This window comes from Bison bison, unplaced genomic scaffold, assembly GCF_000754665.1.
Source record: "Bison bison bison isolate TAMUID 2011002044 unplaced genomic scaffold, Bison_UMD1.0 scf7180017864184, whole genome shotgun sequence".
NCBI lineage: Eukaryota > Metazoa > Chordata > Mammalia > Artiodactyla > Bovidae > Bison > Bison bison.
Genome location: NW_011494756.1, coordinates 1397820 through 1424072, shown reverse-complemented (window position 1 = coordinate 1424072; position 26253 = coordinate 1397820). Strand labels below are relative to the sequence as shown.

The window sequence follows — 26253 nt, the reverse complement described above, 5'->3', positions numbered from 1 at the left end:
CTTACGAGGCCGAAGGAGCAGAACCCCTCCTGCCCAGAGCTCCCCAGAAACCACTCTCCCGCCTCCCTCCACCCAACCGCCTGGTCTTGCCTGGGGCTCCCCGGAAACCCGACCCGCCTGCTTGCCTCCTGTCCTAAGCGCATCTCAGCCACTCTACCCTTCCTACCCACAGGCCCCACTGGGCTCTGGGCTGCCTGTGTGTCTGGCTGTCCTCTGCCCCCAGGCCTGAGAACCCAGCATCAGATGAGCCTTGGTTTGTTTGGGTCAGCTAAACGGAGTCTGAGGCTGGAGTTGGCAGAAACATCTGCATAATCGGGGATCAGAGCAGAGAGGGTGGACTCTGCCTGAAACCCAGCGGGCTTGTAATTACAGGGGTGCTGGGAAGGGCGGTTCAGACAGGTCGCACCAGTTCCGCAAGCCTCCTCTGGGTGTAAACAGTCTGGAGCTGACTCTCACGAGGACATTGGAGAAGGCTTGCTTCTCTGACTTCACAGCTGGTTTACCTTGGCCAGCTCCTTTCTGTGGAACACGGGGGCCAAAGAAAACAGGAAGGCTGGAGGATTTGGAAGCAGGTCAGTGGGACCCCCCAGGATCCTAAGTGGATGCGCGGGAACGTGAATGCAGGTGCACAGCTCCTGCCACCCGTCCACCCCAAGTGTTGGCTCAGTTACCATGGGAACTGTGGGCCGACAGGTCAGGAACCTATAGGGTCATGTCACAGACATCTTCCCCTTTGCTCCTTTTACCCTTCTCTTTGGTTGGTGACCATCAAGCCCACTTCCCAGACAAATTACCTGATTACAACCAAAGCTCCAGGGTGAATCCAGTGGCCCAAGTGAGAAGAGAATGGGGCAGAACACCCCAAAGCTTGTGCTCTCCCACCCCATGCTGCCTCAGCCCTGAGACTCGAACCTTCACGCCCATGGCTCAATACCACAAAGAACTCCGGTGGAGTCTGGGTGTCCCCAGGAGCCCAAGGAAGCTTTTGGCTGTCTCACTACTGACTTGATGCGTAACACAGGGGGGCTCCTAGGCCAGTGCCCCGGACCACCCTGCCCTCCCCTAGCCGGCCCCTCTGCCCGTGTGCAGACCAGAGCCCACAGGACACAACCCCACACACCTTCTGACTGTGCCCTAACAGTATGGACCTTTGTCTTCCTCATTGACCATTTTTTCTTGACTGCCTTCCATTCACTGGGTCTCGGCACTCAATAAAAAGGTGAAATGTTAAACCAGAGAGAGACTAGAAGAAAATGGAGACAAACACCCTTGTGACTTAGGGCAGCAGAGGATCCCTTAAGCAAAATTTCAGAAGTAAAAGCTGTAAGTGTACACACACACACAAATTAAGGATTTCTGTTCTGAAACCAACAACATGGACAAAGTGAACATACTCAAATGCTGACTACTAGTTTGGCAAGTAGGCAGTGTGACAAGGAACTAAAATCTGGAATATCCCAGGAAATCCTATATATTAATACAACATGAAAGAGAGGCCCCTTGGGGAGATGGGCAAAGGTGTAAAGTGGTAACTTCAGAGAGACGTGGAAGTCTGTAGGACTAATGGCCCAAGCGAGATGCTCATGCTCGTGGGACTTGGAGGAATGCCCATGAGAGCAGCAAGACAGTTCTTTACCTCAACAGGTGGGCACACAGTCAGAGTGGGAAACGCCCAATGGGGGGTGGAGCTGGGCACACAGGACCCCTTTCTGAATACACTGGTGGAAAAACAGCCTGGGGCAAGCCTGGGACAGCCAGGCAGTAATTAAGTCACTAAACATGCACTGCAGAAGGAAACAGCAACCCACTCCAGTTATTCTTGCCTGGAAAATCCCACGGACAAGATCGCCTGCACCCGCAGACAGGCGACACCAATTCCCCACCACAGGGTCCTGCTGGCTGATCCACTTGGGGGCCACAAGGGCCCTTCCAAACACTGTCCCCATGCTCTGCAGTTGCAGCCTGCTCCACACAGGTCACAATGGTGCACGCTGAGCTCCCTGGCCAGCTGGCCTGCAAGCCCCGTGGTAACGGGCCCTGCACACAGAGGTTTTCCATCAGCGGCGGCATCATAATAGAGCACACCTATACTCTGCTAGGCAGCGTGCTCGCAGCTCCACATGTCACCTCATGTAATCCTGTGATGGCCCCAGGCAGTGAGATTTTACAGAAAAGGAAACAGGTTTGAAGAAGCAAAGTCACTCATAGTCATGCGGTCGAAAGGAGGCAGATCCCACCTTCCAGAATCTTCCTCAGGCTGAGGCGAGAGAGAGTGCAGAGCCCATGCTTACCGGGTCAATCTCAGGTGATATGTCTGCTTCCAACCAGCCCTGCAGGTTCCAAGAAAGGCCACAGATGACCTTGATTTTACCCTCAGAATGCTCATGCCCTTTAACCTGTGACCCTGCAGGCCCAAGACAACTGCCCTCTCTACACCCTGGAGAGGAAGGTCCAAGAGTAAGCCAGCTGTGCCAAGCTGACTGGACAATAAAGAAAAGCTGCTGATAGTGGCCCTCCAGGCAAGAGCACAGAGTTAGCGACAAATGCTTCACCCGAAGCTGCTCTAGGATGCCCAAGGCTCCAGGATTTTCTCAACCACCTTGAAAGACGAGCCTTCAGGAATTCCTTGATTACAGGCCTGCAGAGGTGGGCTGAGTGGGCCCTGGCTGTCTTGTTTGAATCCATCAGGCCCTGGCCCTCTCTGATGAGGCCACCTTCCCTCCACCTCCTTTCACGAGGGGAGCCACAAAGAACTGGCCCTGCCCTGACAGCAATGACTGGGTCTTTCTGCCTGCATTTCTGTCCCTCAGCTGTACCCATGCTTTTAGATGGGGGAAGCCATCACATAATAAATCCTGGCCATTTCTTCAAGCTGTCCATTCAGACACAACAGAAAGAGAGGAGACAGGATCAGATGATCTCCGAGGGCCCGTCACAATTCCAGGATTCCTAATTGAACAGTGTCAATGCCGCCAGCTGGCTGGCTACCTCTTGGAGCACTCATGACTCAATGATTGAGGGTCTGGCAATACCCTCTTGCCACTCACAAATATGGGGTGAACACCTACTGTGTGCCAACGATCATGCCAGGGGCCAGGGATGCAGGGGTGAACAAAGTGTTGTGGTCTCTGCTTTTGTGGGACTCGGGGTTAAGTAACAACTACAGACAGTGGCCACTTCTGGAAGGAACACTCTAGGTGGTCAGGGCTGCCTGGAGGAGGGTGAAGTCTGAGGTAAGAGCAGAAGGGACCTCTGGGGCAAGGCTGCTTGTGGAAGGCTTGAGGTTGAGGCCCACAGAGCATGAGCTCCATGCCATGCCACCGGCTCCGGGAAGGTCCCCTCTCTGTTACTCCTGCAGTGGTGTCTACTGCCACGTGCAAAATGTGGCAACGTGGGGGGTTTGCAGGCAGGACTGTGCCTTTCTTCTCCTCCCTCCACCATGCCAGGAGCACAGAGGGCACCCTCTAATGTGTTTTCAGTGCCTGAATGGTGCTGGGAGCAGAGATTCCGTTCTGTGTAGACACGAGGGGACTGAGAAGTTGCTGAGCGCCCAGCGAGAGGCACAGGGAAGGAAGGAAGTCATGCTCCTTTATTCATTTTTCTCAATCCAATGAGTTCTTGAGATCTCCCCATGAAAGCTAAAATTCAGCTCTCAGAACACATCATCAGATACACACTCCAGAGATGACAAATGAACAACTAATTCTGCCAAGTACAGACCAGCAGAAGAGCCTCATGGTTCTTTCATAGCACTCCCCCAGCTTTCAGTCAAATTCAGGCCCAGATCAATTTCTCTCGAAGTCCCTGGTGTCCAGGCAGCTGGGAGGGCTCCGGGAGTGGCCCTGCTGCGCCACGCTTCCCACTCACATTTGCGGAGTACTCCAGTACCTTTGCCCGGAAAATCCTATGGACGGAGAAGCCTGGTAGGCTACATACAGTTCACGGGGTCGCAAAGAGTTGGACACGACTGAGCGATTTCACATCACTTCAGCAGACGCCACATCCATTCACACCAGCAGTGCCTCTTTCTCAGGCACCCTTCTTCAGTCTACCCCAACCCCTAGTCTGAACCTCTCTTTCCTAACAGGAGGTCACAGCTGATCTTAAGGCTGTAAGATCTGTGGGGCATGCTTGTAAACACCAAAGAGTGAGGGGTGTCCTTGGAGAACCATGAGCTCTGTGTCTTGCGCTCAAACTGTCTCTGGGCGCCCTCATTTCTACAGGATCCCACCCCCAGTTCTCCAACCTGCCCTCCAGCTCACCCTGCATCCAGGCTCCCAACTCACCCTGCCCTGGAACAGAAGGTCTTGGAGCTCCTCACCTCAGCACTACCCTAAACCTGACCAGGCTCTTTATTCTCAAAACAGGATATTAATGCAGTTTACCTGGCAGGGCCCCAAGAGGCTCAGACATGGAGGCTCCTTGCTGGCCTGCCACTGCTGTTCATTAGCAGTCCCCGTTTCCAGCCTCCTTGAGCCCGACCTGTGTGCTCTGGCTCGACTCTAACCCACATGGGTCCTGTCTCTGCCTTGGGTCTCACTCTGGCCCAACTCCTGGTTTTCAGTTCTCACCCCCAACATTTCGCAGACTCACCTTCTGTTCCTGGAATTTGTACTCAAGTAGGAGGGTGAAGAAGATGAGGCTCATTACCCTGCAAGGCACCTTTTGTTGTTTTGAGCGTGTTACAGCACAAACCCTGAACTTCAACAACGTTAAAGATGACTACATTATCATCCTTTAATCTAAATGCTCAAAATGACAAACTGAAAAATGGATGAAGGCGAAACTGAGAGATTCCAATTTTCAGATATAACTCAAGGGCAGAACAAAATAACGTAGAGAGGAAAGATATGTTCACACAAAGTTTGTTTCAGACCTCAACTCCTCAAGACTGGCCAGCCAGGTTCACTGTACTCTACTCCTCCAGGAAATGTTGCTCAGATGTCAGGATAAAGGCCCAGTGATGCCTGGGGACTTGCCTGAGCACAGAACATGCCCCACTTGTGAGCCATTGCCCCGAAGACCCTGCACGGAGCCCTGTCTCCCCGGCACGCGTGTACGTGCACACACTCCTTCAGCCAAGCACCTGGGAAGTGGCAGGAGCACTTGGCTGCCTGGTGACAGCTCACTGCCCTCTTTCATTCCCCCCACACTCCAGCAGGCACTGTTTGAGTGGCACCTCCTTGCTGTGACAGCTGCCCCAACCCAGACAGTGAGATCGGTTCCAGCTCTGTAAGTACGGGCTCGCTGAAGACCAAGCCGCTTCTGGCAGAAACTCCAGCAGTGAAAGGAACACCCGGGGTAAAAAGCCAAATGATCTAGCGTAGAAATTGTCAGACTGGAAAAGTGAGGACAAACAGCAGCTCCCCCGGGGAGCACCCCCTTCCATGCCTACCCCTCCTCAGCTTGCTGCTTCCACAGTGTCCCACCCTCCCCGGGTCCCCAGTCCACCTTTCATGACTCCCACTTAAAAAAAAAACCAAAAACCCTGCCCCACAGGACACAGCTCCTTCACCCCACCTCTGTACCTGGGTCCCTCAGCACTAAGCTCACTGCACCCACACCACACGTCTGTATAAAGACGTCTCAATGGGGCTAAGCCACCACAGGCTGCTTGAGCTCTCAGGACTTCTCCAGTTCTAAAAGCATGCATTTCTGTTTGTTACTGAGTAGAAATAGAAATTGTTTTCTCCCATAGGGCTTATACAAGTCACTTTTGCCATCACTGAAATCAAGTGAGAAAATAAAAATTAATCTTCAGAGGATAAGCTTGATGGCAAAAAAATCTTGACTGGTCAATTCTTTCCAGGAAAAAACGAAGTGATTCTTTACCGGGCATTTAGAACACTGGTGTTTAGACAGGGGAGGTAAAGCCTGCAGCGAGCAGAGGAAAGACCACCTGATTTGTCTGCCTTCACCTGTCTCCACAGGTGTGACAGTCACGCATGAAGAGGAGACACATTAGGACCAGTCAGGCTCGGGAGTCATTTGGCCCCTGGCCCCGCAGACACTATCTCTAGTCCTCATGCCCTCCCTGGGAAGCAGGGATTAGCAACGCCATGTTCCTCCCAGGACTCTGAGCAGGTCATCTCTCTCCTCTGAGCCCTCAGGGTTTCACAGCAATGAATGTTGGCGCCAGGGCTGAACCCAGACAAGGGGCGACTTCACGCCGAAGCAGAGGCATTTGAGTATGTGGCATCTCTGCAAATGAACATGTCTCTTCTTGCTCCCAGGAGGCTGCAAGCAGAGGCAGGAGAGCATTCTAGAGGCAGCGGCTTGAGCCCCCAGCTGGCACAATCCCCACCCGGGCCTCAGTTTCCCCACCTGTAAAGTGGAGCTCACAATCGCAGAGGCAGTGGTGAGGACTGAGAGCACCCATGGAAAGCAGAGCAGGGGCCTGGCACAGAGCAAGTGTGCAACAAGTGCCAGCCCCTATCACTGGTTTTCATTTCGAAACTCTTCATCCTGGGTTAGAACTCACAGAGAGTACACAGACCAGAAACACATAGCTTATGTGCACACAGCTCAAAGACTTAGTAGTGTGCACACACCCAGCTGTGGGGTACAGGGGGTGGCAAAAATCACTGTTCAGTGAGGCTGGAGCCCAGGGCAGAGCTCCTGGCGTCCGGCAGCTCCCAGCATGTGCTCAAGTCCTAGCCACACAAAACTCATGGTTTCACTTTGAAGGTGATGCAGAAAAGTGAAGCTTCCCACGCAGGGCAGGAATCACGCAGGGTTGCTTTTCTGATGGGCTGTCCTGGCTGCAGGGAGGACAACAGGTGGAACATCCAGTGGAACAGGGAGGCTGGTGCCCTAAGCCTTGGTCATGGCTCAACAGATACCAGAGCTTGCTTGTAAGAATGAACTGATGGATCTATTTGGAAACTGTGGTGAAATAAAGGCAAGCCACCAGCCTGCTGGGAGCTCTGTCCGAGCACTGCGGGGTAAGTAGGAGGCCGACACCCCTAGAGCAGGGCTGCTGCGCAGGGCGGGCCCCCAGATCTGTGTGTGTGGGCAGGAGGGGGCAGAGGACACGTGGGAGGACCACTGTTGCCCAGAGGCAAGGAGACGGCCACTTTCACCCCCTCCTGCTTCCACGCGCAGCACCCGCGCCGCCGCCCAGGACTGCCCGCCACGACGAATGCTGGCTCTGGGGTCCCAGGACTGTGCACTCATTTTGGGACCCCAGGACTCAGCCTAGGGCCTGGACTGTGGTAGATGCCAAATCAGGCTTTACGGAATCCATGAACACGGGGCAGCAGCATCTTCTAAATGTTACTTACAAAAGTGGTCTCGAAGGATGGGAACAGGGCACCCCATCCTACATGGACGGCTTCCCAGACAAAACCCTGATTGCCGAGGAGATGTTCTCACGTGCTGTGCCAAGTCCACAGTGCTCAAGTCTGAGAGGAATTGCAGAGAGCACCTTCTCTGAAGCAGACGGCAAATAGTCATGTGGCAACTCTTTGGGGCTAATGTTCTACAGCAAGACATCTATGTCCTCTTCATCTCCAAAATACTCTCCACCAAGGCTCCCTGTGCCCACGGAGAGTGCTCACAGGTCAGCCCCAGCCTGGCGTCATCCAGGGAGGCCTGAGCTCTAACAGCACCACTGCTGACAGCTGAACAGGGCTCCTCTTCAGGGATGTGAGCGAGCTGCAGGGCTGGGACCCAGAAATCAGCAGTCTGCCCTCCCAACCTGGCCCTCAGGAGCCCTCAGAGACTGAGGCAGCAGCCCTCAGGCCTGCTGGGCCCAAACCCACTGTCGTGTTCCCAGAACCTGCCAGGGCAGAGGGCAGCCAGGCTTCCCCAATGGCACTGGGAAAGTGCCATGGCCTGTGGCCTTGGCTCTCCCTGTGCCCCAGCCTCCAGAGCCAGAGAGGAGACCCAAGGCAGGGCCTGGAGTTGGAGATGTGGGGGTGCGCCTGCAGGCTCCCCGAGTGAGCTAGAGGACTTGCCAGAAGCAACCGACCCACCCACGCCCTGCTGGGAAGCCTGTGGGCAGGATGGGCCAGGCTCCAACTCTAGCCAATTGGTGGCTAAAGGAGTCACCTTGGGGAACCACCTTGACTCAGCCTCAACCTATCTGTACCCACATGACTGCTCAGCCCCCAAACAGGCAGTTGGCTCCAAAGAGGTCAAGACCCTCAGCCTCTGCAGGACCATGCTCACTGCAATCTCCAGACATTGTTCTGGCCTAGAATGCTGTCCCTCCTCTGGCTCCCAGCCCTACCTGCCCCACAGACCTTCTCTGGTGAGGCCAGCAGCGGGCCCCTCTCTGAACGCCATGATACCAAGGGCAGAGCTGTAGCTTGACCTCACTGCCCTCGCTCTCTGTGGAAGCCACCGTCCTTTCTCCTCCAGCTCCTCCATTGTGGGGATCAGCCCCCCACCCTCCTCGCTTCTGAATCGTTTCCTACAGTGTTGCAGTGTTGGGGTAAAGAAAGTGTCCCCTCCAACTAACTACTAACTGGCAGATATGTCCCTGTGAGTAATCCCTCCTCCTCCCAAGAGCACCCCTCGTTCATTCGTCCATCTGGTGAACATCTGGGTGCTTAGCACCGACCCTGCCCATCTTCCATGCCACCTTCCCTGCCCCCTCCTCCAGGGGGAGCCCCACTGGCCCCTGGGCGCCCCAGCAAATTCTACAGCGCCTCGCACAATGATCCCTGTGTCTCCTGCCTCAGGGAGCTTACTTTCGAATGTCACAGCCACAGGCTCCTGCAGGGAAGTGCCACATGTCCCCTGCGCAGGCACACAGCCAGCGCGTGGAAGAAGCCAGCATGACCCAGTTATGCGCTGGGTTATTCAGTTAGCACCTTGTGGTGGAAAGGGGTAAAATCAGACACAAAAGGCCTTCTACCTCGAGACTTCAATGCTTTCCTTAGATTTGCACAACAGTCCTGTGGGGTCACACCAGTGAGAAGTGGCCTTCCACAGGAAAGAGGGACCTTGCTGGCAGCCTGGAGACGTGCAGCTGGCAGCGTGCACTTGGGTTGCTCAGAGCTGGTTCGGTTGAGCAATCACACCTCCACTCAGGGCACGACTGTCAAGGTGGGCGGGAGGGGGGAGAGGCACTGCTGCTCTGTGCAAGCTGAAGAGCGGTGTCAGGGGCAGTGCCACCAGATGAGCAGAGCCTGTCTAGAAAATAAACCCATCTGCCTTTGTATCCTTTGGACAAGAGATGTTCTCGTCTACTGACACTGCAGTTAAGAAGTTAACAGGGAGCCTAGGGGTTTACAACAGTGACAGGGCTTGTTCAAGCCACTTGACTTAATATATGCTGACAATACACACTGCAACTTTCACCTACATTTTATTTTTTTAACAAGCAGCTGAAGACTTCTAAAATAGAACTATATTTAGCTACTTAATTTTTCCACAGAAGTTTCTGACATCAACTGGGTTATTAAGACAGTGCTAACCAACACCCCCCACAGTAACAGATTATATGTTGTGTGTGTGTGTGATGACCCCCACCCCCTGCATCAGAGGGACAGAGCTCCCAGCTGGCCTGTCTTGATGCCTGACACCACTTTACATGTATTCATTCCCTAACTCGGGCTTCCCTGGTGGCTCAGGCGGTAAGAATCTGCCTGCAATGCAGGAGACCAAGGTTCAATCCTGGGGTTGGGAAGATCCACTGGAAAAGGGAACAGCTACCCACTCCAGTATTCTGGCCTGGAGAATTCCATGGACTGTATAGTCCATGGGGTCACAAACAGTCAGACACGACTGAGCAGCTTTCACTTTTACTTTCATTCCCTAACTCTCACAGTGCTAGGATGTGGCTACTGTTAATATCCCCATTTTACAGATTGGGAAATTTGAGGATAAGAAAAAGTAGTAACTTGCCTAAAGCTACACACACACACACACACACACAGAGTAAGTGACAAGGCAGAGAGTCACACCCAGGCCACTTGGTTCCAAAGCCTGTGTCTGAACCTATCCCTGGCCTCTCCAGGTCCACCCCTCAAGAGGCCTTTTGTGTGCGCTAGCCTCCCTGTACTGCCACCGCGCTCCAGGCAGGTGCTGACTGAGGCCAATGGCACTGTTACCACAGTTACCAAACAGGAGCTTTCCCCATGACTAAAGGATTCTGCTGGTAGTTTCAGATCAGTGTTGAGACGGATGAGGACCTGCGTTTCTAAAGGCCGGCTTCACAGGCACTCACAGGGAGGCTCTGCAGTCAGCACCGGGTCCCCAAGGGCTTCCACGATGCTGGGCAGGCCACGGGCTCCAGGGCCCAACTGTCTGTGAACCCAGACCTGCCTATGGGCCATGCAGGTCCTGAATCCCAGTCACATCCCTGAGGCACTTCCACCTGCATCTCAGAACTGCCTGTTCTGATCCAGCTTCACCACCAATCCTTCTGCACGCCGTGAGAGTGCACCTGACCCTGCCAAGGGGCCGCTGCGGCTGAGCAGCTGGGATGTGCCCAAAACTCTGTTGCTGCCTTTGCTGAGGTGTTCCCCAGGTCACACATGCCTCTCTGGCTACTGAGACTGAGCTCCAGCCCAGATCCCCACCAGGAAGGTAGCTGAGGAACAGGGACTCAGGCGGTCATACGTCCCATGGGAACTCACGGGGCCTAGCACACAGTAGGTGGTCAATAAACACTGACTTCCAATAAAATAAAGTAGTCAGCTAAAAGGCAATGATGACCTTTCCCCCAATACACAGAGAAGAAAAGTGTTCAGAGAAGTCTGAGTTGGGCTCCTGTGATCACTTGTCTGTGTTAAGGCTGTAGTATCGACAGTATTTGATGTTAGACAAAATCGCACATCTAATTAATCTAAGTTAACAGAACTCCGTGCTTGTCTCTGGCAAACCACAGGCTCCACCATGGGGCTCTGCAGCACCTGGGCCTTTTGTGTCAGGAAAGCATCACAGGGCTCCGATGTTGCCATTCTTGTCTCATGGTGGCAGCCTCCCTTGAAGACCAGTACCATCATCCCTCTTAGAGCTGAAAACACTGCAGCTTAGATCAGTCAAGCAACTCGCCCAAGGTCACACAGAGAGCTAGTAATGGCGCAGCTGGGATCAGAACCTGGAGCTTTCCAACTACAAAGCCAGTGCTCTTTCCACTAAGCCCACAGCTGCTGGGATGGTTCCAGGGGTTTTGACACATGTTTAGTTGCTAAGTCATGTCCAACTCTTTTGTGACCCCATGGACTGTAGCCTGCCCAGGCTCCTCTGTCCATGGGATATCCCAGGCAAGAATACTGAAGTGAGTTGCCATTTCCTTTTCCAGGGATCTTCCCCACCCAAGAATCGAACTCGCATCTCCTGCATTGGAAGCTGGATTCTTTACCACTGAGCTACCTGGGAAGCCCAAGCAGCCACATAAACAAGATTTCATGGACTCCGTTTTATCCAGCAGGTAAGAAGTAAGTGCCCAGTGGCTCAGCAGTAAAGAATCTGCCTGCCAGTGCAGGAGATGTGGGGAAGATCCCCTAGAGAAGGAAATGGCAACTCACTCCAATACTGTTGCCTGGGAAATCCCATGGACAGAGGAGCCTGGCAAGCAAGCCACGGGGTCGCAAAGAGTCGGACACGACTGAGCAACAAAATAACAACAAAGAAATAAGTGGGACTCAGGAAGAATTATCTCCACTAAAAAACAAACAAAAAAACCCAAGCCACAACATAATCTGATTAGGAAAGGAATTCGTCGCAGGCACAGACAGACAAGAAGATGCTCCAAGAAGTCCAAGGGCAATTTGTTCAGCCTCCTGGCCACTTGCCTGCGTTGCCCAAAGTGTTGTCACATCACTACCACCCATTGTTCTACAAAACTCAAGAGTAATGCCGCTACTGAGACCAAGCCTGGTAATCAGTATATGTCATTTCAAGTCACAGCAGGGTTGAGCATGGAAAGGAAGCTATGAGAATGGACAAACTGATTAGACCTTAAATGAACATCTCTAACCTCTTCTGTTATCAAACTTTTCTAGCAAGGTAAGTTTACCATCCTCACAGACAGCTAGGCCATACTCGCTGCCACTTAGATTGGAGGTCTGGCTGGCTCTGGTGTATGGTCATCTCATCACCCCAGCCCCAGTCAATAAAGAGGGGGTGTCAGGCACCACTGGCTTGGTCTCTGCATTCATCCAGAAGAAAGTATGGGCATTACCTCCCAGAAGCTGTCGCTGGACACTTCGACTCCAACAGAATCATCGTAAGTGACAGACATCTCTCCAAAGGGTGAGGGAGCAGCAGGGAGTGCTTAAATTAGAGGTCCACTTCAGATGCTCAAAATCTGGGGACACACCTATAAAACAAAAAACACAACATTGCAGCTTTTAAATTCCCAATGTAAAGAAGCAAGCTGTCTCCATTTCACAACTTCCATTTCCATGACTGCCTTCAATGCAGCACAGTCCACAATCTCCTTCAGTGGACGAAAGTCAAACACTCCAAACTCAGCACTGACATACATGTGCGTGTTATATGTGTGGTGTGTATTTCACATTAACAAGTAAACCTTTGCAACATCTTACTGAAGACTTTGAAAAGCTTTCTGAAGAACAGTCTGCACACTTAAATCAACAGGCTGATACACTTAACGCCTCATCCCTTGGAGAAAGGGGCAGAGACCCTGCGAGGAGAACAGGCAAAAGCGGAGTCGCCGCATCTCTGGGCTTGCCCTGCTCCAGCCTGGCCTACTCATCCCACACGACAAGGACCTGGGGCAAAATGTGAGTGGAAACAATCCATCTTTCACACCTGACTCCACTCTCCAGTTCCCACCAGGCTTTGCTTGTGTTGGGGGCTGTTTCCCTCTTCCCATGACTGGCTCATCTCAGCCACTGAGGCCCTGGATTCAGACCAGTTTATCCTGACACAGTCTGTGTGAGGGTCAGCTAGAAGGAGTAAAGACAAACAAGTGAAAGTGATCGTCTCTGAGCAATGATTCAATGATCTAAATCCAAGTGAGGGCAATGGGGTGATAATTTCCCCTGCTAGAAGGAAGAAGTTGAAGGACTCCAGCTATGTTCACAAGCACAAATCACACTGATGGAATGACCCATCCACAGCCCCATGAGATTCCCTGACTTCTTAGTGACAGAGTGAGACTCAAGTCTCCTTCACAGCACCCTGCACTGAGATCTCACAGCCAGAGATCTGAAACGCTCCTACCACAGTCAGGAGACAGCTGAGACATGGGAGGGAGAAGGCAGAGTGATCTACACTGTTACACCTACAGGTGCAAGACTGTTCTAGGTGCCTTTCCATGCTATAATCCTGGGATTCCCTGTGAGACAGTCTACAAGCACAGTAAGGAACACGAGCTGCCTGGGCTCTAATCCCAGACGTGCTACTCATTAGCCAGGCAACAGTGGGCAAGGTACCTAACCTCTCTGTGCCTCAATGGCCTTATCTTGTCAACAAGAAACGATAATGTAACTCAGACAATAATGTATCACAGAATTACTGTGAAGGTTCAACACGGCCAGACATACCAGGAGAACAGTACATGGTCCCCAGTAAGTGACACATACTAAGTTACAATGCGATTATTATTAGATAGCAGGTATAATCACTTTCATCTATACTTTGAGCTGATAAAACTGAGGTTAAGGGAGGCTAGGTAACTGGTCCATGGTCACTCAAGCAGGACACCAACTGTGCCTGCTTACGAAGGTACTATTCTCTATCATACTAAGATGTTTTCTAGAAACAATCTCAAGTTTAAATAAATTAGGTGTCTTATAACCTAAGATCTAGCTGTGGATTAAAAGGTTTAATCTGATGGATTTCCAGCTTCCAAACTTGAACACAGCCCCCTATTCTCAATACATTTAAAGAGCAAGTTATGGTCCCTTCAGCCAAGCATCCCACACGCATGCACTCCGTAAGCAGGCAGAGTGGCCCGAGTGCCGCACATTCATTCTACCTAGCAGCACGCCACAGAGGCAGCGTGTCCTCCTGACCGTGGATATCGCAATGGCTGGGCAGGCTTCACAGGCCAGGGCCCTGGTGCTGCATCTCACAGCATCCCCTTCTGGTGGGATCCCATGCTCTGAGCCAAGGCTCTCCTAGAAGCACCCCAGCGCACGACTGCAGCAGCAGAGAGTTTTCTAACTAGAGCAGCTGGTCTCTGTTTCAGGCTTCTCAGGGAATATCTGAGCTCTGGCTCAGGCGAGCCTCAAAGTGGCCAAATCAAGCCACTGGCTAAGCTGCCTGGCCAGCCCCAGGGAGCAGCTGCAGGGAGCAGGTGCAGGGGAGAGTGGTGCTTGCTCTGGGCAGAGAAGCAACTTGACACCTGAAAAGTTCACTTTCAGGAAGTCATTTTTTTGCCTGGGTTCAGTCCTGGCTTAGACACTAATAGAAGATCAGTTCTGCACAAGATCGATTAAGAGCCTGTGAAGTGCCAGCATATTAAAAAGCAGAGACATCACTTTGCTGACAAAGGTCCATATAATAAAAGTTATGATTTTTCCAGTAGTAATGTATAGATGTGAGACTTGGACCATAAAGAAGGCTGAGCGCCAAAGAAGTGATATGTTCGAATTGTGGTGCTGGAGAAGACCCTTGAGAGTCCCTTGGACTTCAAGGAGATCAAACCGGTCAATCCTAAAGGAAATCAACCCTGAATATTCATTGGAAGGACTGATGCTGAAGCTCCAATACTTTGGCCACCTGATGCAAAGAGCTGACTCAGTAGAAAAAACCCTGATGCTGGGAAGGATTGAAGGCAGGAGGAGAACGGGGCGACAGAGGATGAGATGGTTAGACGGCATCACCAACTCGATGGACAAGAGTTTGAGCAAGCTCCAGGAATTGGTGATAGACAGGGAAACCTGGCATGCTGCAATCCATGGGGTGGTAAAGAGTTGGACACGACTAAGCGACTGAACTGAGCTGTCCTGGGACCTTATCTTCCCATCAAAAGTGTATAAAAAACAAATTGAGACTTGAGAACAAGAAAATCCTAAGGTAAAGATGTACAAATCATCGGCCCTCTCCTCCCACTGCTGATAAGCACATCCGTGGTCCCCCTCAGAAGACGACTGCTGAATACATTCTAAAAGACTTTCTTCAGGAATCCAGGCATGACTGAGGTGGGGGAAAAAGTGCCCAGATCTCTGGGTTTCAGTGACTTCAGCTGCCGATGGATGTAAACACTGTGAGTCAGTACGTACTAAGTTGCTTTAATCATGTCTGACTTTTTGCAACTCTATGGGTCATAGCTCACCAGGCTCCTCTGTCCATGAGATTCTCCAGGCAAGGGTACTGGAGTGGGTGTCATGCCTCCTCTAGGCATCTTCCCAACCCAGGGATTGAATCCGCATCTCTTTTGTCTCTTAGCAGACGGGTTCTTTACCACTAGTGCCTCCTGGGAAGCCCCGAGTCAGAGCCATTCCTAAAACGGTGGGCAGAATCTCAAAGGTTAACGGAGGCTGCCAAGGGTGCCCTTGGTCCAATCTGGGAGCTGGCATAACTTCTCTCCTCCCATCTGGGCCTGATAAAAGATATCAGGTAAGTAATGGTACACATTACATAAGTACATTCAGCTCCCCCTTAATGCCCTTAATTTGTTCCAAGAAAAAGAAATAGAACAGGTCATTAGGTCAAAAGGCAAGAAGATTCTGAGAAAAGGCGCATGTAGCTTGTGCGTGCATACTAAATCACTCCGTCGTGTCTGACTCTTTGCGGCCCCATGGACTGTAACCCACCAGGCTCATCTGCCCATGGGATTCTCCAGGCAAGAATTCTAGAGTGGGTTGCCATGCCCTCCTCCAGGGGATCTTCCTGACCCAGAGATTGAACCCATGACTCATGTCTCCCACACTGGCAGACAGGTTCTTTACCATTAGCGCTTCATCTACCCTCAAAGTTGGCCTTGGAGAAGCCACCTCTGATCCTTGGTGACTTCAGAAGGCAGAAGAGAAGGGAGGCATCCTCGCTGCTGCCCATACACAACACTAGCCTGGCCTGTGCTGCCCTGCAGGCCTGGCTGTGAGCATATGCTGGGTCTAGGGTTTGTTCCTCCCTCCTTGTCCAGGGTGGGAGATTCTTCATTGATTAATGAAGTCCCTACAGTTTCTTCTAAGCCACTCTCTGGCCCAGAGTGAGGGGAGAATCATTCCTTCAGTAAGGAGTGGATCTCCCATTCATTCTACACACCGATGTTTGAGAACTTACTACGTGCCGGTCACTCAGAGTCCCGCGGATGGAGCAATTCGCAGGACTGACACAGGCCCTGTACGCGCAGGCCAGGTGTCTGAGCAGGTCAGACTGACACACAGTAAGGTGAAAACAGCTGCGAGTGTGAACAGGGCTAGAACAGAGATAAATGAGGTGCTGTGAGTGAGTGGAGGGAAGCTCTTGTGGAGGCAGAATGGTCCTGCCTCTCTGAGGACCCAAGGTGGAGAGCAAGTGGGCGTGAAGTGTGTAAAGGACAAGGGAGGGGCCTTTCCAGCAGGGGGCGGCCCCTGGGAACAAAGGTCCTAGCGGCAGCCCCAGCAGGGCCGGAGCCCACAGACTTGCCTGAGGCGTCACTGAGGACTCCAGGGAGGAATGGAGCTGCATGGCAACTCAGATCTTCTATCTGCTAACTGATAAAAATTCAAGCCTCAAGTAGCTGTAAGATGCACTACTGAAAATCAAGCACCCATATGCATGGTCTTCCATACCTGTCCTTACCTGCGCTGCCTCTCAACATGTGATATGTATGACAAAAAAGAAACACCCAGCCTTTGATCCAACTAGTTCTTCTAAAACTTTTCCTACTGATAAACTCACCCAAAGGTCAAAGGTAGGTAGGAATTCACGGTGGTACTGATTTTAATAGCAGGAAGAATAAGATACCGAAAGCCACCTCACTGTGCATCAAGAATCAAAAGTGCTGATACAGCCCCCGAGTGGAACACAGGCAGCCAGAGGAGAAAGGGCAGGGGACTGTGTGTACAGCCGTGGATGAAGGACGCACAGTGTTCCTGCATATCAAGTGGAATCAAGTGTGACACCATAGATACAGTCTGATCCCACTGGTATTAAAACACAATCGGGGGACTTCCCTGGTGGTCCAGAGGTTAAGACTCTGCACTCCCGATGCAAGGTGCCCAGGTTGATCCCTGGTAAGGGAACTGCTGCTGCTGCTGCTAAGTCGCTTCAGTCGTGTCCAACTCTGTGCGACCCCATAGACGGCAGCCCACCAGGCTCCCCCGTCCCTGGGATTCTCCAGGCAAGAACACTGGAGTGGGTTGCCATTTCCTTCTCTGATGCATTTAATTGAAAATTGATAGTGAAGTCGCTCAGTAAGTGTCCGACTCTTCGAGACCCATGGACTGCAGCCCACCAGGCTCCTCCGTCCATGGGATTTTCTAGGCAAGAGTACTGGAGTGGGGTGCCATCGCCTTCTCCTGGTAAGGGAACTAGATCCCATATACCAGAGCTAAGACCTAGTGCAGCCAAAAAAACCCCCAAAGTATGTCAATGTGCAGAAAGCCCCAGTGAGTCTCAAACTTGTGGCAGTGCAGAGCAAACTTGCATATTTTACCTCGTCACCTTCTAAATTATTTGAAAATTTTGACTATCACCACGTAATATTTTTAGGATACAAAAACCATTAATGAAAATACCTCACTTTGTTTTGTCAGTGGCCTGTCCAGGAATGAAGGTGTGGCCCTCTGAGCCACGTGACTGCACCACAGCTTCGAAAAAGGACCGACCAGCCCCTCTTGAAACCCCAACAGCTCTGCCGACCGGAAGCACCTCTCTGCTGCAAGATTGCAGTCATCTCCCCATGGTGTCCTGGCTTGCCCTGCCTTTCAGTTTATTCTCAACACAGAGACCCTTTCAAAACTCAAGTCAGAAGACCACAGAGCAGTCACTCAATAAAAACTTGCTAGATGGATTCAGGATGAGAAAAGTTGAAGTGAAAAGTCTGGGCAATTTTGATTCATACAGACTGAAGATCAACCGATGGGAAATAATTGGGACATTTATGTGAAGATGTTTTGGCTCCAGTGGTTAGAATTCTTCTATAAACACTACTGCACACGTTAAACTAAACCACAACTGGTTTAGCAACCACAGTGGGGGCTGTGTGGCTCAGGGCCAGGCTGTCTACCACCAGCCACACAGGAAGCCCTTCTCCTGCTCAGCCCCGGGGGCCGACCACCAGCAGCGCCCACAAGCTGCTGGGAACCCTCTGCCTCCAGCCTCAGTTCAGGCTCTCCCTGTATGTCCAGTCAGTTCCTCTTAAGAAAGAATGGGGTTGCCTGCTTTTCTTTAGCCCTCAAGCCACCTCCCACACGGGGGCTGCTCAGAGAGTAAGACCTGAGGCAATACACTGCTTTACACAACCGACAAAGCACTTTTTTTTTTTTAATGGCTCAAATGTGCAGCACAGCCTATTTTGTTTCCAATGATTTCATCTGGAAAACTGAACATTCCTCAAAGGAAGAGATAGAGATCAGCAAATAAAGTGACTTATATCTCTGGAACATTGTGTAGTGCGCATACCTCAACCATGGAAAACAGCTCCGTCTGAGGGAAACACACCGAGGCCACGGCTCGGCAAGCCCCACACCCGGATGGGGTGGGGAGGGTCCTCCAGAAGCACGTACGGGGTGGGGTAGGGTGTGCAGAGTGGGCCAAACACACTCAAAAGTACTTCCAGAGATTAACAAGGCTGTCAGCCTCTCTCACAGACAGAGCTTGTTGTTGCCGAGAAAACCACCTCCTGAAACTTGGGACTGTCTCATTTTGTCTAGTCAACACTACGGGGCCTCTTTTTCTGACAGAAAACAATCGTGTTGGGTTAGGTGAGAGATAAACAAATTTTTCTAAACAGGGACGCCATTCCCACTGTCAGACGCGGCACTGCTTTTGCACAGCACGGCACCAGTTCCAAAGCAGGTGCGTTCCCACCCGGCCGTGACGACCTGGCTCCCAGAGCTTTGCTCATTTGACTCACCTTATACTGCTGAGGAGAAGGCAATGGCACCCCACTCCAGTACTCTTGCCCAGAAAATCCCATGGACGGAGGAGCCTGGTAGGCTGCAGTCCATGGGGTTGCTCAGAGTCAGACACGACTGAGCGACTTCCCTTTCACTTTTCACTTTCCTGCATTGGAGAAGGAAATGGCAACCCACTCCAGTGTTCTTGCCTGGAGAATCCCAGGGACGGGGGAGCCTGGTGGGCTGCCGTCTGTGGGGTCACACAGAGTCGGACACGACTAAAGGGACTTAGCAGCAGCAGCATACTGCTGAACCTGTGACAGTTTCAAGTCCAAATGTCTATTCCTTCGGCTACCGCAGGGCTGTCAAAACCAGTGAGGGCTCCTCTCAGTGGGGCTCAGTTCCACCAGCTGCATTCTCGTTACTCAGCCCTTTCCTCTGCCATCTAGTCTGTCTCTGCTGCAATCACAGCAAACATGCCATCCTGCGGTTGGCTTTTTTCAGCTGCATAATGAGCATTTCCCCTGTTGTCCGTGCTGTCTCCCCGACGCTCTGAACAGCTACATGACATCACGTCTTGGCCCACATCGCACCCGGCCCCCACCGTCAGTAACCTTGGGGGTCTGGGTCTTTCCCAGTCAGCACCAAGACTGGGGGAAGGTCACAGTACGCACAGCTTCCCACCCTGTCCTGTTACTTCACCGGGGGCTCTGGGCTCACGCATTCTAACGATATTTGGTTAACCTCTCAAATGCAATTCAAAAAGCAAGAGTTTGATCCGACATCCTCAACCTACATGTACAGGGGAGATTACACACTCAAGAAAGATATCTTGAGAGGCATAGGAGAAAAAATGACTCAAAAACACACCATGGTCTTTGGAGACTTGCTTGTTTCACACGATGAATCTGAGGACATTTTAGAAGATGAAATAGCACTGACAATATTACACATGAATAAGAAATAGAAAAGGGAAAAGAAAAGAATAAGCGCCTGTAAAAAGGAGACTTCAGCTGTAGGGGAGACAAGGGAGCCTCATCACAGCTTCTAATTTCTCACTTGGTAAATACAGAGATCAGACTTCCTGGGGTTTTTGTTTGATTTTAAAAGCTTCCAGTAAACAAACATTTATGAGAGGGACTTCCCTGGTGGTCCAGTGGCTAAGACTCCTAGCTCCCAATGCCAGGGGCCCAGGTTCAATTCCTGATGAGGGAACTAGATTCCACACACCCCAACTAAAGACCCCACATCCCACAGGGAAGATCAAAGATGCCATGCGCCACAACTAAGACCTGGCACAGCCAAACAAATGATTTTTTTAAAATTTTGAAGCTTTACATATGAAATTCCTTTGATGTACACATTTTCAGAATGTTCAAGACTCACTCCATTCAACCTTTTCCGGACACAGCTATCCACACTTGGATATCCTGGTGGGCTGATGTCCTTTCACCTAGAGGGAGATTGTCAATGCCTGTACACAACTAATTCCCCCTAAGAGGCAGCGATGGGAGTGGTTCATCTGTCTGGTTTAGGGTATCACTGGGTATACATTGCTAGGAATGCCAATTTTTAAACAAAAATACACATTAGATATTTATATACCTCAAATAAACAAACCCAATAAAGCTACACTGATCGTATTTACTTTTTGATGATTCAGAAGTCATTTTTCACTCTTATGAAGGGCTCTCACAGCCAAAATTTGGAAGACTCCCTCCAAATTTGCCACACAAACAGCTGTGGGACCTTGGGCATTTTCTCAACATCCCACTACCTTCAATTAAAGAGTGTGAGATGAAGTATACTCTTAAATTTCTCTGAGTTTAAAATGTTTTAGAAGAGCCTCCTACTGGCAAGAGATGATAAGAGAATTTGAGTGGACTCAAGCCAAGTCATCCTAAGAGTAAGGTCATTTGCAATAACCTTCACTGCTAAGACTTTCCTGGTGGTCCAGTGGTTAAGACTCTGCACTTTCACTGCAAGGGGCGCAGGTTTGATTGATCCCTGGTTGGGGAACTAAGATTCCATATAGCACATGGTGTGGCCAAAAAGTTAAAAAAAAAAAAAAGAAAAAGAAAAAGAGAGAGAGAAGAATGAACAGCATGCTGACAAAAACAAAAAAACACCTCCATGATTTGGGTCATCCAGTTTTTCTGTCTGGTTTGAGCCAATGGGAAAATTTAAGAACTACAAAATGAAAGCTTCTGACAGCTCAGGTTCAAAAGTAAATTTGTCATTCTAAGTGAAGTCAAGTCAGAGAAATACAAATATCATATGATATCACTTATATGTAGAATCTTAAAAACTGATGCAAATTAACTTATTTACAAAACAGAAAGAGACTCACAGACTTAGAAAACAAACTTCTGATTACCAAAGGAGAAAGGGAGGAATAGCAATTAAGTAGGAGGTTGGGATTAACATACACACACTCCTGCTGCTGCTAAGTCACTTCAGTCATGTCCGACTCTGTGCGACCCCATAGATGGCAGCCCACCAGGCTCCCCCGTCCCTGGGATTCTCCAGGCAAGAACACTGGAGTGGGTTGCCATTTCCTTCTCCAATGCATGAAAGTGAAAAGTGAAAGTGAAGTCGCTCAGTCGTGTCCGACTCTTAGCAACCCCATGGACTGCAGCCCACCAGGCTCCTCCATCCATGGGATTTTCTGGGCAAGAGTACTGGAGTGGGGTGCCATCGCCTTCTCTGAACATACACACACTACTATATATCAAATAATCAAAAAAGACCTACTGTAGAGTATAGAGACCTCTACTCAATACTCTATAATAATCATATGGGGAAAGATTCTAAAAAAGAAAGAAGAAAAGATATATGTATAACTGAAGTACTTTACTATACACCTGAAACACAACATTGTAAATCAATTATACTCCAATATAAAATAAAAATTAAAAAAACAAAAGTAAATCTAACCTTGAAGTACCTGCACTTTTTTCTTACTGATATCCCTAATCTTAGATGCTAAATGTATAGTGTGATGATTACTAATGAGATGTTAGACAAGTTTGAATAATTTGAACTAACATTCAAGCTCCTGGTATATTCTTTATGACTTAAATGTATTTACATGTGCTTCCTTGATTAAAAGAATGAAAATATTAAGCAAATGAAAGTAATAAACTGAGAAACCTCACTACTACGGCTGCAGCAGACGCAGCATTTGGGCAAAAAGTAGGTGATGAGGGGCCATTTCAGTTATCAGTCACTATGGCTGACAGGGGCACTAGCAGCACATGAGCTGATATAGTAATTTGCTGGACTCAAACATCAAGTCTGATAGGGACCAAATGGGTAGAAGGGAGATGCCAAGTAGGGCAAAACAGGAAACCTGTCAAGCCTAGGACAGCAGGGGGAAAGACCAGGGGAAAAAAGGGGCCAAAAGCTGGCCATGGTTCAGGCAGGCCTGCCCCTCATAGGGGTCTTACCTGGTCAGCATCCACATACCCCACGGCCATCAGACATGTATCAGCGAGGGTGGAACTCTAACCTGGATAGTCCAGGACTGTCTTCCACCTTTTCTTCCCTCAGCCCACGTTTACAAGCCCTAATCAATTTGCAGATACCAGTGAGAGTGGTGAGGTGTTCACATTTGCCTTCAGAGTGGTATGGGACACAGTCTCTGTCCTCAGCAGATGGCAGAATTAACAAGTCAATATTTATTGAGCACTTTCTAGGTGCTAGTACCATTCATTCTCGGAACAGCACTACCAGGAAGCTACTATCACCCTCATTTTACAGATGAAGAAATAAGGCACAAAAGCACTTCAATAACTTGATCAAGGCCACAGAGCTAGGAAGTAGCAGAAAAGTGAAAGTGCTGGTCACTCAGTCGTGTCCAACTCTTTATAACCCCAGGGGGTATAGCCCGCCAGGTTCCTCTATCCATGGAATTCTCCAGGCAAGAATACTGGGGTGGGTTGCCATGCCCCCCGCTCCAGTGGAAGGCGTAGAGCTGGGATTCAAACCCAGGCCAGGAGCCCCAGAGCTGGCCCCTGCACCAGGCCACGCTTCCTCCTACGACACGGGCGATGGCAGATGAAGGAGAGGAGAGGTTAGGAATGTGAGCATGACTCCAACAAAACAAAAGATGGGGGGCTTGATAGGATAGCACTCCAACCAAGGCTCCAATAAGGGCAGGCTGTTGGCATTCATTCATTCATTCTGCACTCACCGAGCACCTGTGGAGGAGCCCTGCTCTGGAAGCGTGCTTGCTCAAGAGCTCAGGTGGCTGGGGAGGGAGATAAACACATGGCCCACACCTGCCTCACTCATGGATGAATTCCGGAGGTGGGCACAGTGCCCAGCATGACAAGGCAGTAATGAGAGAATGAATGAACAATGAATGAATCCCTGTGGCACACTAGCAACATAACTATGGGCAAGTTTCTTAACCTCTCTGAGCCTGTTTCCTCATTTAGAAAATAAAACCAATACTTCCTATTACTCCTTGGGATTATTACACAGATGAAATACCTCAGTCCAGGGTGGAAACAGCTGCTCTCCATCATGGTGCTGAGGAAGGCAGGAATAGGATGTCCAGAGCAGGCACTTTCCCAGCCTGGGGACGCCAAGCTGAACCCTGGGAGCCAATGGGAAGCAGGCGGGTGTACACACACAGGGGCAGGGTGTTCTAGACAGAAGAATCCCTGGGGAGAGGGGGTAGACAGGGGGCACAGGCCACCCAGGCTTCAAGGGTTAGACAGCAAGGTGGGTGGACACCCTGAAACTGGAGCAGTGAGGCGGGAAGGAGGAACTGGTGTCACACTTCTATATAGAAATCCCCATGTGGTTTAACTTGATGAGTTTCTCGTAACTTGTAATCTTCCAGCTGCTGGCTATGCTGAGAACTATTTTACACACTATTAACTACATGTTTTAACTGACAGGATCACACAGAGACAATTTTATTATAATTATTATTAACAACCAGAGTGCACTTATTTACACAATAGCTCTCCTCACAAAGAGCCCAGAAAACCTGACAGAATCCCAAATCACTAGAAAGGCAGGCGGTATTAATTACTCTAAAATGTCAAAGACAAAATGAAAACAAAAGTTTAATGTTTTTCCAAGTCACACCAATATTAGGTAGAACAGAAAATCCACCCTCACTTTCAATTTCTAGTCTCCTCAGGACCACCTTTCAAAATACTTAAATCACATCACTTCCCTGCTCCAAACCCCTCACACTCAGAGCTCAACCCTAAGCCCTAAGCCCTCAGCTTGGCCACAGTCCCGTCGTGCTCTGGCTTTGCAGGCCCCTCTGGCTGACTTCCCTCCCTGGCTGACCCTGCTCTGCCTCAGCCACAATTATCTTCCCACTGTTTCTCGAAGATACTGGGCTCATCTCTACCACAAAGCTTTTGTAATTGCCACTCCTTCTCCTTAGAATGCTGCTCTTCCTTGAAGTGAGTGCCTGGCTAGCTGGCCAACACCACAGGAGCCTCTGCCCAGAGATCCACAGAAGAGCTTCCCTGACGATTCCCTCTCAGCCAGCCCTGCCTCCCACCCCCACCTCTGTAAGATCTGTCTGATTTTAACAATAATATACTGTTGTGAGCAATTTCTTTCATGAAGCCGTGTAGTGACATCTCTTGGATGACACAGAGAAAAGACTAGTCACTCAGATTATTAACTACAAATGTTTCTCGAGCGGAAAGCAAAAAATTTTCAGTGATTCTTTAAAAGTCAATTATTCCACAATGGCCAGCTTGTACAGTCACTCAGTTGGAAGACCCTCCCACCTGGAGCCTCCTAGGCAGCCTCTAGAGCCCAGAAGCGGTTTTTACTTTGTTTTTGTTGTTCAAAAGGGCTCTCTCTGAATCAGTGGAAGCAGTTGTGTTAGGAACCAAAGGTCCAGTCAGTAATACCACACTTTAAATTCTCAAGTATTACGAACTGCTCTGTCGTTGAGTCAACACTTATATTTATAGCAGAATTTGAGAATGTTTGGCCAGATGAGTCCCCTACAACAAGTCCCAGGCATAGGCCCAGAACCTAGTCTGTTACTAGGACAACCTGGTTATCCCTGAAAAAGTGGAAGAGGTCAAAAACTTTAAGAGACTGGAAACAAACTACCTATACAATTCCATATTGCTCTCAGACTTTCTCTAGATCCTGAACAGTCCTTCAAGAAATACACATTTCTCAAAGCAATGAAACGCAGAAAAGTATCCCCTTCAACAGTCCCAAACAGTGGGAAGAGAGGACAAGGCAAACTTTGCCACTGACTGCCAGACCAGCACCGTTCTCCTTCTGAGTGCAGCATCTTAAAACAAGAGACCTTCCCGAAGTGAAAGCTTCACTCAAGCCCAAAAATACATGAACAAACAAGTAAGAGTGAGAGAACCACACACATTCTTGCTACAGAGAACCAAGTCTGCTGAGTGTCCGGACCAAAACACCCAGGGCCATCACTTCCCAGCAAAGGTGGCAGCCTGTCCACTGGTTAGGTCCCCTCACCTTGGGGGGGATGCCACCCCAGTCCCCTGCTTGGACAGCTGATGGGAGCCCCCTAATCATCTCCACCCACCACTAACTGCATGGTCCTCCACAGAACCAAACCTCCTCTCTCCCCAACATCTGTAGTGGGGGAAACAGCTAACTCTTCCAATTTGGGAGAAAATGCTGCAGTTGGAGAAACTTTCTTGGATATCATGAATAAGATGTTCTGATTCCAAGGAATTGTAAATTTGATACTAAAGTGTGTGAAAGTATGAACAAGCAGATTTGAGGAAATATTATGGAGCCATAGTAACAGAAACCACGGAAGAAACTCTGGTTGCACAGAACTGTTTAAAAATAAACCGGATACTAAAATACCAGCAAAGAGCTACAATGACTCACACTGTTCTCCTCAAATACTTATGAGAACAGCCAGTTCTTTGACAGTCTTCCAGGCTTTTTCCCCATTGGAGAAACGTGAGACAAAGACAGCGAAAAGCAGCTTTGAGATTTTTCTCTAATTTTACCAGCAACTTGATATGAATAGGACCCCATAGGTTGTAAAGTTTGATGGGGGTATGGAAATGTACATTCATGCAGAGAGAACTGCTTTGAGGCTTTTCATAAAAGTCAAACTAATTCAAAAATAGCCAAAGCCCCAGAGTATGCGACACTAAGTGCTCAAATACTAGTTAATGTGGCAAAGAACCTCAGCACAGTTTCCATCATTGATAGACAACCTTCCGAGGCGTTGTGTGTGTGTGTGACCACCTTCTCTCTTGCTCTGCCTGCATGAACACTCCACCCTCCTCTTCTGGCCCCCCCTCTCCACTGAATGTCCTCTAACTACACGCACACACCTTTTAAT

At 50.0% G+C, this 26253-nt stretch overlaps 1 protein-coding gene across 2 annotated transcripts in view; it reads right to left on the bottom strand.

Moving 5' to 3' along the window:
* PACSIN2 (protein kinase C and casein kinase substrate in neurons 2) overlaps positions 1–26253 on the bottom strand; it is a 70363-nt gene that overhangs the window by 21935 nt on the left and 22175 nt on the right. For both annotated transcript variants that reach the window (XM_010843644.1, XM_010843643.1), the window contains exon 2: positions 12140–12277. In XM_010843644.1, coding sequence (XP_010841946.1) covers positions 12140–12199 — 60 coding nt within the window. In that variant the 5' untranslated portion in view covers positions 12200–12277. The remainder of the gene's footprint in view (positions 1–12139; positions 12278–26253) is intronic.